Source organism: Neodiprion pinetum, chromosome 2 (assembly GCF_021155775.2).
Source record: "Neodiprion pinetum isolate iyNeoPine1 chromosome 2, iyNeoPine1.2, whole genome shotgun sequence".
In the NCBI taxonomy this organism is placed as follows: domain Eukaryota; kingdom Metazoa; phylum Arthropoda; class Insecta; order Hymenoptera; family Diprionidae; genus Neodiprion; species Neodiprion pinetum.
Window position 1 is genome coordinate 32,254,258 of NC_060233.1, and position 15,217 is coordinate 32,269,474.

At 35.9% G+C, this 15,217-nt stretch overlaps 2 protein-coding genes across 16 annotated transcripts in view; one reads left to right on the forward strand and one right to left on the reverse strand.

The window, feature by feature from the left end:
* The window catches only part of LOC124211507 (nuclear receptor coactivator 2), a 59,190-nt gene extending 51,169 nt beyond the window's left edge, over window positions 1-8,021 (forward strand). For 13 of the 15 annotated variants that reach the window (XM_046610632.2, XM_046610621.1, XM_046610620.1 and 10 more), the window contains 3 exons: window positions 1,660-1,848; window positions 2,485-2,561; window positions 5,161-8,021. In XM_046610632.2, coding sequence (XP_046466588.1) covers window positions 1,660-1,848; window positions 2,485-2,561; window positions 5,161-5,229 — 335 coding nt within the window. In that variant the 3' untranslated portion in view covers window positions 5,230-8,021. The remainder of the gene's footprint in view (window positions 1-1,659; window positions 1,849-2,484; window positions 2,562-5,160) is intronic. The other 2 variants (XM_046610634.2, XM_046610631.2) reach the window with 1 other exon arrangement.
* LOC124211506 (collagen alpha-5(IV) chain) overlaps window positions 7,687-15,217 on the reverse strand; it is a 30,574-nt gene continuing 23,043 nt past the window's right edge. The window contains exons 17-27 of the mRNA XM_046610619.2: window positions 14,406-14,950; window positions 13,410-13,608; window positions 12,160-12,359; window positions 11,977-12,076; window positions 11,707-11,892; window positions 10,839-11,131; window positions 10,010-10,097; window positions 9,768-9,938; window positions 9,492-9,677; window positions 9,083-9,375; window positions 7,687-8,674 (exon numbers count right to left, since the gene is read on the reverse strand). Coding sequence (XP_046466575.1) covers window positions 8,186-8,674; window positions 9,083-9,375; window positions 9,492-9,677; window positions 9,768-9,938; window positions 10,010-10,097; window positions 10,839-11,131; window positions 11,707-11,892; window positions 11,977-12,076; window positions 12,160-12,359; window positions 13,410-13,608; window positions 14,406-14,950 — 2,750 coding nt within the window. The 3' untranslated portion in view covers window positions 7,687-8,185. The remainder of the gene's footprint in view (window positions 8,675-9,082; window positions 9,376-9,491; window positions 9,678-9,767; window positions 9,939-10,009; window positions 10,098-10,838; window positions 11,132-11,706; window positions 11,893-11,976; window positions 12,077-12,159; window positions 12,360-13,409; window positions 13,609-14,405; window positions 14,951-15,217) is intronic.

Here is a 15,217-nt window from a genome sequence, read left to right on the forward strand (position 1 = left end):
ATTACCCTTATCTTCAGTCGCATTTTCTTCCTACCCAAAATATTATTACAGTACTTGCGTTTATTTTAACAAAGCTTTGTGTTTATCCTACCATTACACCTTGTATCATATCTCGTTACGCTATCATTGCAACCTGTGGCTTTGCATATTTTTTAATCGCCAATATGGTCCAGAGGAAGAGAGAGAGATCATGTTTACGTTTTCTGAACGATATATGGGACTCGAGTCTTGCTTCTTAAGAGGTTTTCAATGCACAGGTTCATGGAGAATAACGCAGAAGATTATTTCGATCAGTTGATGATTGGAAGTTGCACCGAAATCCAATAACCGAATTTGAAATTATATTTTGAATATGGTTCTCTATAAATGTTGCTGCATGGCACTAGTCATTCAAATTCAAGCACCAATTGTGTCATTGTTACACCCACTCCACTTTCTTTTTATTTAATACTCTACTAACCAATTCGCTACATTATTACATCTCAACTTCATATGTAAATAACGACATACATAAATATACTCGCAAACCAGCGTCGGGCTCATTTGATCTGTCAATGTGTACAAATTGTGATTGTGATTATAAACAATTTCCAAACTGAAGCATGCATACGAAAATTTCATTACAGATGTCGACCTCCTATTGTCATTTAGATAATTTGTCCAGCCGAGACTATATGAACAGTTTGGAAAATGTTTTCTTAACGTTTCTATGTACAAGAAATTATTCTCATTCGCGGACATACGTGAAATTTTGTTACTTTATATCTCATCATGTGGGAAAAACAGAAGAGATTGGTAGAGCAATGAAATTTGAATATAACTTGAGCCTATTGACTTTCCATATGAAAGTTTGATCATTGATTATATTGCGTCTCTCACGTATATCCGTCATAGCACACATGTGTCTCTTTTGTAGAGTGAATGAAAAAAAAAAGAAACAAATATGAAAAAAAAAATAATCATGAAATCACATGTTTACAGCTTTCTCATTCATCCCATTCACCTCCATGTTTCAATGTTTGTTTAATATGTTCTGTTTTGGCAATTGTCAGGGCGAATGTACGCATATGTAACTCTTAGGCACTGATTATTTGTTTAACAATGAAAATAACGTTAGTATGATCAGTTTACTTACGTAAAGTTTCGTTCATATGTAAATAAGGGAATTAAATATATACGGACCATGGTAGATACGCGTGTAAATGGGAAATTAAATCTACCCTCATTCTCTCTCTATATGTGTGTGCTTAATATCTTATTCTTTAGAAGTGAAATTGATAAATATAGAACCATAATATTCTCTGACACATTATAGTTTATCAATGTTACCTATGTATAATTTCTCAATTTCCTTACCTAACAAGCAACCATGTTCCAAAAATTTTACGATTTTTACGACGCACTTACCTTTACCCAACCATGTGTGCTGCAATACACACAGCAGTATAATTCTGCGCCATTCCCTGTTAGCGCACAAGAATATCACATTTGTTATGACTAATACTGTTAGATCTTGCATCGAAAAATCATCATATGAAAGCTTCTTTATTAAATATGATCAAATGTTCACAGCATTTATGTCTCTACGAAAAAATTTCTACATAAAACAAAATTACAAACAAAATTCTGGTATGAATTATTATTGACTCTATTTCTCAGGTAATACGGGAAGTGGTGGGACTATGACAGAGTTTGTTCGACAGGAGTTGAGAGCTATTGTTGGTGCTCGAACACAACAGCAGCAGCAGCAGCAAAGGATACCAAACAACATCCAAAACAATTTATCTGGTCAAGTTTCTGCGGAAGACCTCGACGCCCTTGGTTTAACTTACGAGATGTCGTCTGCAGGTACACATATTTTTATTAAATTCGCATGTTCCTTTAGCTTAATAAGTACTCTTTAAATAATCTAAAAATTTATGTTACGGTTTGATGTATAGATGTATTGAAAGATGTGCTTGAACATTTTCGTAATCCGAGGAAAAGGAGATAATAAAAAATAAAATATACTTTCGAAGAGACCTGCAAAATTCGGTAAATTCTTACGTGATTTATTTCTACACTCTTTGTCTCGGGCTTATGTGCATATTATTTTTTACAATACATAACAGCATAGATAATTGATTTAGAAATACATCACGTGTGTATGCATACTATTGATACAGTGTTGGCAAACACTAGGCTCTCAGCTTCATTGTCTTTGTCCTCTATTGAGTGGAGACCGTTGTGATTATCAATTTCACAATTGTAATACTCCAGGTTTAAGGTATATAACCCTTTGAATGGATTCGAGTTTTTATCAAGTTCTCCACTCTAGTTAGAATCAAACTGTGCGTTATGAAAACCTTTTTGTACCTTAGGTTTGAATGATATTTTCACGATTGAAACCGTTTATCAAGCCAGGCAATGATATGTCGACGTGCACAGCAGGCATCGTTTATAAAAAAGACTATGGTAACGCGTGTGTTACAATGTCCCCACTAGGTGAGGCTGTGGTTAGCGATGGCCCCGCCAAAAGCTGGGCCATTGGGAGTGCTGGAAGTGCACCCTCTTCCTCCAGGGTAAGACCCTTCCGACAATTATTTTTCGTATTTTGATTTTGTATGCTCTGTCTTCCCTCTTCGCTTGGCTTCACACCTTATTGTGCACGACATGTTCATTAGTCCATACCGAGTATAAAGCTGTTTGAATTTCACTTTAATCTTCATTAGGATTTCACGCACTTTTTTTTGAATTTCTCCATAGTTGAAAGATTATCACGAGTCGATTTCTTTTACACTTAGTCTAGTTTCATAAAATCTTGCTAAAGCGATGTTGTTCTCTACAGATAACAGTATACATTTCCAACATCTAGATTTGTTTTTCCGATATGTGTACACGAACACAACACCTCACTAACTTTTATTGCGCTAGCTAAGTATTTTATTAATTTATTAATGAATTCAGTACATGCGCTTAACAACATTATTTCACATAACACAAGTACTCGTGTCACAATAAGTATAAGTGTCACAATGATTCATAAATTCATTACATTTCTTGAAAATTGAAGCAGGTTTCTCATTTTGATTTCTATTCTCGCTGTGTCGAAATTCGTTTTTCCGTGTCATTTTTTTTTTTTATTTTCTTTTTTGCTGCTGCAATAGAACAATTCTGGGTATCATTGGAAATAACATTTCTCGTCAAGTGGTACTGACCTTGCAATTTTACAATTGCATTATTGCTGTCGATAAATGATCAGCAACCACAATCTCTTGTGGACCTCATTTATATGCAGTTTTGAAAGCACGTTACATTTATTTTGCATTATTTCACACTGCCACTCCTGAATGTATGTTTACCATTGGCGTACTATTAGTTATTCTTCAGAATCTTTGAACTACATGTGATCTTGCGGTTCGAGATTCTCTTTTCACGTATCTATTATCATTCAAGAATTTTTAATTAACAAAACGAGGCAATAAAATGGAGAGTTTTTAGCACATTTGAGAAATTCTTTCATAATATACATATGCAAGTCCATGAGAAATTGACGACACTTTTAATAGAAATTATTGAGTTTACTCTTAAGTTCTTCATAAAGTCTTTCACTGAAGAACTTACGACAGTCCCTCTCCATTTTTTCCTTGCCTAGTGGGTGATGGTATCGAGAAGGCTTTAGCTATAATTTAGTAAAAGTATTGTAACCGTAAAGTTTGATTGTCATTTGAGAGAGTAAGTCTTTGTTTTGTTTTTAAATAAAAATCAATTTTTTTTACTCCATTGAAATTTAATCTAATTATAACATCAGGTGATAATATTCCGTTTTGGACTAGACTAGGCATGCTTATAGGAGCATGCAAAATTCAATTTTTTATTTTTGCAGTAGTAGACGAGGTCTTAAATTATAAGGCATTGTTATTAAGAGTATTAGATTATGCCGTTTAGGTATTTGACGAGACCGAACCAAATGGCTTGATTGATTCGTAGCACAGCAGAACAGTAGGTGGCTTTTACATTCGCAAATGTTTACTTCAATCAAAGCAATAACTTTTAATATTCGGAATCATCCAAACTGAAGCTATACACAAATTCAATAAATTCGAATGCAATGTAAGTGCATTTCAGATCTTTAATATCAAATGACGTATTGCTAATAGACTTGCTATCTTCGATAGATTATTGATTATGGTTCTCGTGAATTATTATAACTTGCACAATATTTTTTTACCCAAAGTTATGAATTTTTTTCTCTAAGATCTAAGAAGTGAAAAAATTTTATTGTACTGTTTTTTATAATCACTGCACCTTGGGTCCGGTTTTTTCTTCGAATGGTAGATTCATCGCCTAACGGAAATAGTAGATTGATGATTGTACAAAGAGTTTGAAAATAGATATATAACCATTCAGTATAAAATTATTCTCGTTTACGTTTAAACTAACGTTAACGAAAAAGTGTTATAACATTCGCCAAATGAGTAATTTCGAACCCAAACGTTTAACGTAGATAATATCATACAACGACAGAAATGTATTCGGAAATGAAGACTTTCGAAAAATCTAATCTCTCCTTAAGAGCTCAGTTATAGTCTGAAGTTGTAACGCTACTAAATATTAACTAATTCAGAGTTTGTTTTAGGATGGATTCACGTTAGCAAACATTCATTGCCAAACGTTTTAGAGTTCACGTTAACACATAACGCTTTGTATCCAAGCAATTGTTATGCTTCTGGTAGCCTAGGATACTAGTTTTTTATTAGAAATTATTTGAAATATCTTAAGTTTTTCTTTTGATTTTTAACGATATTTGCTTCTTTCTGTTTATTTTTCTCTTTTTTTTTTTATCCTTAAATTTTGAAGATCATAATATTATTACTGATATATTTGTATCTATCAGTTATATATATTTGTTTAAGCGATTGTTTCCAGTTACACTTGTTATTATTGATATTCTTAGACCAGTTGTCATCATCGTAATTATTTTTATCACCACTGTTGACAGTACTACTATTAGTATTATCAGTCTTGGTATTACTGTCATTGTCATCAAGATTTTGGTAATTACGAGATCTATTTTGAAATCTTCAGTTCTGCAACTGAGCTCGTGTGGTAAACAATAGAAGCGTATTGTTAGAAATTTATTTTTGTCCATTCAAGAGCCACATGAACTAATGATTTCAGACTACTATGGAGGAAGTGGCACGAGGTGATCCGAAATCATCCCTACTACAAAAACTATTATCCGAGTGACTGCGGGCCAAAACTTCGGAAAATAAAAATATATATTTAATATATATCTGAAAATGTTGAAAATGAGGATGTTGGCCCACGGCGTGCATCATACATAAACGTCATATACGTAATACGGATACTATTGTATTATACCCAAAATACTATATGGCAGTATGCAGATACGTATTTGCTGAATACTATAAAGAATAACATGGGGCACAACTAAAGAAATCGTCTAAATAAACAAACTGTAGCCAACGAATTTATTGATTCAAATTTGAAATAAATAGATACATATATGCGAGAGGATTGGATATACAAGAAATACTTACAATATCTTTTCTCATAAAACCACGATTTTATTTTTATATTTTTTTTGCCCTTTTCTATCTTTAATTATTGATTAATTAATTGATGACAAATTCGGCCGAAGTTAAATATGTAATGGGTCACCAGGTAAAATACGTCTTTTCAAAATTTTACTTGTTACACTCGCGCTACAAGTGTCACGTATTACTCTATATTGTGTTCGGTATCACTGAAAGAAACTACGTAGGTACCTCAAAGGTATACTTTAATATACCACTGGCTGTTGAACATAGAACTATTTATAGGTTTAATAATTGTACACAAAAATAGAGCACTATCACGTTTTCTCTTAATTTAAAATAACATATGTTCGAATATTATTACTATTATTACTATTATTATTAATTATTATTAATAATTTTATTTTATTACTATTATTTTATTATTTCTTATTATTGTTATTGTTACTATTAATATAATGATAATAATTATATTGTATTATAAATAATATATTTGTGATTGTAAGAATCTGCAACCAAAATATGACAAAGAATACTTGTTGTTGTTAATATGATTATAACTATTATTATTAATTATTACTGTTACGCCGATTATTATTACAACTATCATTACTATGATAATTATATTGTTAGCTTTATCATTATATCTATGATTATTATTATTTGTAAAATTAATATTATTAATATTATTGAACATTTGGCATATGCATATTTCTATTCAATAGTAAGGGTACAGATATACAAAAATATACGTGTATATATATATATTTATTTATATGTGAAAAATATATAAATATAAATATAAACATATGTTTATAATATATATGCATATAAAAAATATAGATAAATATATATATACTTATACAAAAGAAAATTTACCTTCTATTTTGCATAGCTCAGTAATTTGCTCTTCGGGTTTTATCAGATGTGCACTAAATTAATTCTCGACGGCATCTGTTATATGAATGATAAGATAGATAGATATATACGTACATATGTATATACGTCTATACGTACGTATATATATATATATATGAGTTATGTCGCAGATAGATCGATCATATGTGCTTTCTAACGAGGAATAATTTTATAAATATAAATATAATATGGATGCATTATGTATATTTATTAATAATTTTTCCTATACGACGTACGATATGCACTTTGTTGTACGTAAAATAAATAGTGAACAGATTTTATTCTTTCTCTGAAGAACCGTGTGAAGAAAATTCTTATAGGTTTTAGAATCACTTGATTATTATTATTATTATTGTTACGTGTTTATATTGTCAACGTTTTACGAAACTACTCGGTGTATTAAATTCACAACGAAAATTCTATTTTAAGATACGATATCGTTTGCGTTATTATAACTATTTGCAGGGGTGTAGGGAATATATATATATATATATATCGTTTTTTCTTTTTTCAACATTTGAAACTGAAGTGAAACGTTGGGGAAAACTGTATAGTAACGGATTATTTGTGCGAGATTGTCCTTCAATCAACCACCGTAAAAATTTCAAATTTTATTCTATTGAACTATTGACAGAAGTATCAATAGTCGAGTTATAATAGGGCGGAAGTGGTTTTTATACAATTCGAAATCACCAACTTATAAGTATTTTTTCACAATCAACAATTGATCCATGCATTGATGGTTCTACTAGAATACCTGCATAGATTTGTATTTTTAATTCTAGTAAACCCTATAGACTTGGCGCGTAGTAAGCGGAGTTCGAACAATGAGTAAACATCGTTTATCTTTCCACGAATAGAGAATTAATACGATTCGTAAATTTTATGACTTGGATTATTTAATTTTAATCTACCCCTGCATCCAAAGTATATTTTTATTGTAGTGGAAATAAAAGTATGACTACCGAAAACTTGCCTATACATATACAGATACCCAGATTTTATTGGTAAAGTTAGTTATAATAATAGTTGTAATAATAAGCATGATAGTCATAGTATTATAGCTGGAGCAACATGGAAGATCATCAAATGACAAGAAAACAGGAAATAGGAAGATATTGTGATTGAACATATTTTTAGACACAATTGTTGGAAATGACGGAGAAAAGTTGAATTGTATTCTTTAAGATTTATCACATGTAAAAACAATGAAATCGGCAGAAAAATGTGAAATTTCAAATCCTTTATTATAACTAATGATATAAAATATCTTTATTGTATCTTTGAAGTTACATTAACAAAATTATAATATAATAATGTATATTAATTTAGTTATTCATAATTCGCAGGCACTCTAACAGGGTATTTGGCAGTCGTTATTATTACAGGTATAGTTTGATCAACAATATCATTTATGGCACAATATCGTCGCATTTTTTACTAGTACGACACATGCGTAAGTATCCATATACGTATAATAATAGTATATTTTATGTAAAGAGAAATGATCGGTTACGAGTGGACGAGCATAAATCATTTAAATTCAAATAGTATAAATTAAGTTTATGACGGGAAAAAAGAATTCAGATGTTATATTTTATACATTATACACAAAGCTTGTATTGTATCGTAATTTCCTTCTTACAACTTTGTTTCATATTTATACATACATCATGCGGTTTTTTAATTTTTTTATTTTTGGTTATTTTCACTTAAAAATCACTCAATTAAACCCTGTTATATGGATTACCTACTGGACGACGGCGATTGACTCTTCCTCTCCTGCGATAACCGTAAGGCAAACGTCTCCGAGGATTACCACGTACCCTGGATTCTCTTGGTCTGTCTGAGGGACTGGGCTCAACTTGAGGTCGGGATTGAATTAACTCGCGATATCTTGTGAAATTTGGTGGCGGCGGTCTAGCCACGTCCAATCTGAAGCTACCAGACCTTCCTTCATCGCTGATCCACTGACGCAAGCAAACTGCACACCTGCTTATACGGGATGTCACATCAGTCTTGAGGGTCACTGGTCGTGGCTTCCTGAACATATCACGCTCCTCGATTGTGGCTAGCCAGTATGAAGACGCTGTTGTGTAAGAGTTACACCTGCCGATACTTTGACACTCTAAAAATGGTCGAGCACGGTATTCTTCAAGACAGGATCCAGGTGATACCAATGATTGACCATCGCCATGTCCTCCAACATCGGTGTGCTGGTAAAATGAGATGGAAAAAGAAATAAAGGAAAAGAAATTATTACTTTTTATTTGTCACACGACCATGATCAAGGGGTAACACCGCTGTAAAAGCCTATAAAGTTGAGAATTTTTTTTTTGGATCCAAGAAAAGCCTAATATTTAAGGAAGTTATTAAGCGTACGTTCTGCAAAAAATGCTCCAGTGTCGCCATTTTTTAATATTTGTCGACAATAATTTTTTGTATTATGCTTAAATGTATGCCTAATAACGTCGTTAAATTTTATTATCTTATTACCAATCCATCCTTCCAAAAAAAAATATAAAAAAAAAAAAATAGTCAAACAAGTACTTTCCTCTTGTGTTTACAGTGGAGTAATTATTAAATGATCATGAAAATTTTAAAGAATCGCAAATTTGTCATACCATGAGGAAACTATAACCGGTCCATAGCTCATCCCATCCAATTGGACAGGTTGGTATTGACATCGATTGACTGTGAACTGCAATCATCCTAGTCGGTGCTTCGCAAACCGAACATCTGGATATGTATCTTCTAACTTCCGGAGCTTGGATTGGCGTCATCATAGTTGGCATTTCCTCAGATGTGCTTAGCCAGTAACTGTAGTCGTTATGATTCGCATAGTCGCAAATGTTGTTTAAGTTACAGAACAAGTATGGCTGGGTCGAGAATTTCCTTAGGCAGCTTCCAGCTGAGCCTGCAGAATTTTTCATGTTACTAATGTCTACGTATTTACATGAGGTAGGTAGGAATACCATTGATAAATCTGTCATTTCTTAACTTGTACGATTATCTAATGATCTATGCATTTACCTAGATCTTGACCGTGTGGTCTCCCGTTGCTTAGTATGTGGAGTAAGGAGTATCCGTCCCATAATTTTACTGTATTCCTTGGGCATTCCGGAATCATCATTGACTGCGAATGTCTTGCGAAGTAGAAACCTCTGCTTCTGGGACCCGGAGGTGATGGAGCTGCGTCACCAGTTGCTCCCTGTAGTCCTTCAATAGCAGGTGATTTTTTATGAAATTTGTTTGTCAAATTTTGAATTTGAAGAAAAAACGTATGTTACAGCTCATATTTCTACGTACCTGGGAAACCTCGAGGTCCTTCTAGACCCGGAAGTCCGGGTTTACCCATGGCACCAGATGCTCCACGAGGCCCCTCAAGGCCAGGTAGACCTGTTTCTCCTGGCTCTCCGGGAAGCCCTGGTAGGCCGTCTGGACCTGGCTCTCCGTAGCTTCCTGGGCTTCCAGGCAAACCTATCCCAGGAAAGTTATTTTCAATCCCTGAGCGTGGAAACTAATCTTTTTGATTGCATCCTTTTATTTACCTTGTAATCCTTCTACTCCGGCATCACCTTGAACCCCAGGCCAAACGCGTTGACCAAACAAGAATAGCCCGCGATCTCCTTTTCTTCCCTAGATAAAAATATCGTGGTAACAAACAGCGATAATGATATATTTTCTATTGAGTATTGATTTATTCTTAGATTTTTCACAGAATTATTTAGTCATCTTATGCAGGCTGAATCTATGTCAAACAATGCGGGCCAGCGGAGGTCATACTTGACCAAAATAAGCGGATTTATTGCAGTGAAGTGACGAATTGAATTATATTCAATGGAGCAAGCCTTCTTATTTCTTATACTACTCAGGAGCGTAATTTTAAAAAATCAATATATCGAATAATAATAATAAATCGATATTGCCATTTATAGGGTATATAGTGTATACTCCCTACCAAACCATACTAAACTTTCAGAAGAACGTCTTTTTGTTTTGGTTTTTTTTTTTTCAAATCGCTATAGTTTTTGCAATTTGGCTAATTTGTTTGATTCTGCTATATGATTCGACGGAGTGTGAGATTCTACGTATTCCAAAATAAGAAGTTTTAGAAAATCTCGAAGCTTGTGAAATTGGCAATCATTTTTTCGGAAATGAATCGTTAAATATCAGAGAAAACCCATATTTACCTTATAATCTTGAAAAATCGGTGAGAGGCGTGAAAAATTAATTTGGGTAATAATAAAATACACTTGTCGGCTTATTTTGGCCAAGGAAGAACATATTTCAGTTACAAGCAATTCTGGAAGATGATCTCTGCTGGCCTACATGATTTGAGATGGATTCAGCCTGCATTGAAATTTTGTTCTGTAATACCTGTGGTCCTGGTTCTCCCGGGTATCCGTTAAATCCGACATCTCCTACGTCTCCTCTCTCTCCTTTAATTCCTCTCATGCCATCGAATCCACTTAGTCCCGGTTCACCATGAATACCCTTCGCCCCATCACGACCGGTCAATCCAGGCAAACCGATATCTCCAGGTTGTCCTTTGGCACTGAATGCAGAGAACCCAGGCTCTCCTCGGTATCCCTTTGGTCCTAATTCGCCCGGATAGCCTACCACTCCTGGTCTGCCGATTTTTCCCGGAATACCCATACGCCCAGGGAATCCTGAAAACCGGTATAAACTGTGTGAAGATTTTTCTTCTAGTTCAAAGACGGCCAATTTGTAATATACGTATTTTGGGCGCAAATTACTTTAAGTATTGTAATTAAACTGTATTTCAATGATTATTACTTTCAGCATTGTCATTGTATTTCATTTAACTACAAATATTCAAAATAATTCATAGTCTCCATGACGGATTTCCCCACCACCACATAAAAAAATGAAAAAAACGAGCTTTATTACGTCGAAGTAATTCAATTACTATGGGCATTAATTACTTGGAATTGAATTATTTCGAGCCTCAATTACATGTAATTAAATTATTTTGAGCATCAGTTACATGTAATGGTATTATATGTCATCGATTACATCTAATCGATGCTGTTTTGGAACAAATGCTCAAAGTAATTAGCAATTAAATGAAATGAAATTTAATCACTACTTATTTTGAACATTTGTAGTTAAATGAAACACAATTACAATGCTCAAAGTAATATGGAATTAAACCGGCAATTCAATGAAAAATGTAATTGATGCTGCCCCTCTCTATTCTAGTTGTAATTTTTTTTTTCCGAACCTCGGTCGCCCGTTTCTCCCTTAATTCCTTGAACCACGGGCCCTGGCGATCCGTTCAAACCGGGGAATCCATCCAAACCATATTCTCCAGGAGCTCCTTTTTGTCCCGGGATACCGGGGAATCCTGGTAGGCCATCGATTCCTGGCGTTCCTTTTTCGCCCCTTTCGGCAAATTGTCCAGGTGGGCCTGAGTAGCAAGTATGTCGATAATTCAACAATGGCGTTGTTTGTTATTAAGTTCGATCGGGTTCGCCTAAGTCAAGTCTTTTACCTTGTTGTCCTTGTGGTCCTTGATCTCCCTGAATTCCCTTCCTGCCACTGAATCCGTCATACCCTGCCATTCCTTTCAATCCAGCGTCTCCTAGTTGCCCCTAAAAGGATCGTCAGAAATGTCTCAGTACCCGAAGTTTGAAGTTAATTTCCTTCTCCGTCCGGTAACCATTATTTTCATTACCTTTTGCCCTTGCCTTCCTGGTAGACCTTCTACCCCCTGTTCACCCTTACGACCATTAAAACCGTTCATTCCTGTGTCTCCGACATCACCTTTTTCAGCTTCGGAGAACGAAACGAATCCTGGATCTCCAGTTTCACCCTTCCGTCCCCTCGGACCAGGATATCCCTGTAAACCTCTGGGACCTGGATTTCCTGGCATTCCTGTATAGAAGGGAATGGTGTTTCACACCGTAATAGGTCAGTTACACAATACTCCGTACAGAAATCGTAATACGGTGCCGGGTTCGGCCAATATCGTTGTGCGATACTGTTTGATCGGCGCAACATTGGCATTTTGTTATGGGCCAGGATTGTAATGTAACGCTGCCAATTTGTGAGCGGACATTGGAAAACGATGCTGGGCCAACATGTGTTTGTCAAGCTACTATTGAAAAAACAAGAAACTTTCTAAATAAGTTGGCAACATAGTTTTTTTTTTCATTTAGAACATCAGCCGTACGCTCATCAGTGAGTAATCTACTCATAGTTCAACTGCCTACTAATGGAAACACTTTTAACTCCTAGAAATACGCCGCTAGACTTTCGGTAGTGAATTCTAACCCGGGACGGACGCATCGTTCGCATTATTAGTCGCACGCTTGAATTTGTTACGCCAAACTCTCGCATATGAACGTGCGTAACTTTGTAAAACTTATGCTAAGATCACTTCTTTTAGGTTTTTTATCGCTGTAGTTATGTATGAAATATGATAGTAACTTTTCGTCACATGAACATAACGAAAATACCATAAGCCGAGATTTGTACAAAGTTTAAACACAAATTTTTCCATTGCTCATTGCAGCTTCGCTTGTATCATTGTACATCAATTATATTATTGTACTTTGATGATTGTACATCGGCTGCAACTCTGACGCCAACGTTGATCAGATACAGTAAATCAAGACTTGGCCGTTGCTTGGCTTGCAGATGTATAACCAACTTTTGACCGTTATTGTACGCCAATTCTTAACCGTTGTTGCAAGTATCGATCCAAAACCAACGTTGCGCCATTTTCGCCCGTCTATCTTTGACCTTTATTACTACTTCCGACATTGAACCAGGGGCCGTTATATCGGTACACAAATATCGGAACGATACTGGCCCATTTTATAAGCACGGCTGCTATCACATGATATCTGCACGGGACTCTATTCCTTACGAGTAGCAATTCAGTTTCAGTTACTCATGTGTAGTTGTGACTGAATTCCATACCTGGGCGTCCCATCTCTCCTGGATCTCCTTCTATACCACGAATTCCTTTCGGGCCGGGTGGTCCCACCGGTCCAATTCGGCCTGTCTTCCCCTTCAATCCTGGTCTTCCATAGTAACCAGGTGACCCCGGTCGACCTGGAAAACCTTTCTCTCCTTGCTCCCCTTTCGGACCGTCAGGACCCATATCTCCTATTTCACCCTATGAGGATTGAAAAATAATCGATGAGCTAGGTAAGTGTATGTAATGAAGGCGCCCACAAAGCACGTATTGAGATTACTTGAGTTAGCGCTACCAATTGAAACTATAAAAATTTGAAGTATTTGGTAATTTGCGGCTATTCAGCCACTAATTAGTCGTGACAATCGAGAGAAATTCCAAAAAAAATTATTTCTTTTTTAAATGCAATTTTGGTCACCCGATACCAGGTATCGTAACCATTCTGATGACTTACCCCAGAAGAAAGAGTTAAGTGCGGTTACACTAAATGGAGTTGGGTGGCCAAAAGTGCGTTTTAAAATGTGAAAAAAAAAATTATTCCTAGTTTCGACTGATTAGAGTCGCGGTTAATGAGCGGCAAATTCTGACCCTAGTCCCTGGATCGTGCGACTCTATCTTTTCGGATAACTCATTAGTCTGGTTGCGTTAGCTGGAGTCGGGCAGCCAAAATTGCATATTAGAAATAAAGAAAAAAAATAATGTTGAGTTTCTCTCAATTGATTTGAGTCGCGGCTAATGAACGGCAAACTCTAAGCCTAGTTCGAGTTTCCTGCGATTCTTCCTTCACGCGTATTTCAGTGAGATCACGCTAACTTATCATAAAGTTGGCGTAGCCTTAGATTTTTTTAAAACAGTTTCAACAACGGCAAAAGATTAATCGTCACGACTAATTAGCGGCTAAATAACGGCAAATTACCCATTATTCAAATTCGTGTAGTTTCAATTGGTAGCGCTAACTGAAGTAACATTACGTATTTCGTCATTTTACTCTTACTTACCTTGATTCCGTCTATTCCGTCGAGTCCGTCGAAGCCGTCATCACCCGGCGATCCTTCGATACCGTTGAAACCGTCCAACGATTGGCCAGGCTCACCGGGCAGCCCTAGACGCCCATCTATACCTGGAAGCCCTGGAAAACCAACATCGCCAGGCGCAGCAGCATCTCCGACATCGCCCTGCGGGCCGCTGAAAGATGATTCCCCGGGTGGACCATCTTGCCCGGGTTCACCGAAATCTCCCAAGTCACCCTTTGGTCCAGGGGGGCCTTGTAGTCCATCGAATCCTGGTGGACCAGTAATTCCACGTTCCCCTTTCAGTCCGTTCACTCCGACTATTCCCGGTCGGCCATCCAAACCCGGCATTCCAGGTATACCGTTCGGTCCATCATCTCCAATTTCTCCGGGTAGACCAGGTTGTCCCCTAGGACCACTCATACCCGTGTAACCCTTTGGACCGTAGTCGCCTATCTCTCCTCGGAATCCGGTAAATCCAATCTCTCCTTTCAGACCTTTCATACCGTCGAATCCAGGCTGACCAGCCTCTCCTTTTTGAAAATAGTTCAGAATTGTATATATTAGTCACCTGACTACTGTGATATCTAGTATTGTACATGGGGCAGAATAAAGTGTACCAGCCGAAAAAAAAGTTATCCGATCGGGCTGAGAATTGGGCTAACTGTTGTTCTATTGGGTGGCACTGCTCGCATCAAATATTAATTCATTTCGACAAATATAGACTGAGATGGAGGGGGTACAATTTTTTGATCGGATAATTTTTACTTTGGGCCTGGTACACTTGAATAATTCTGCCC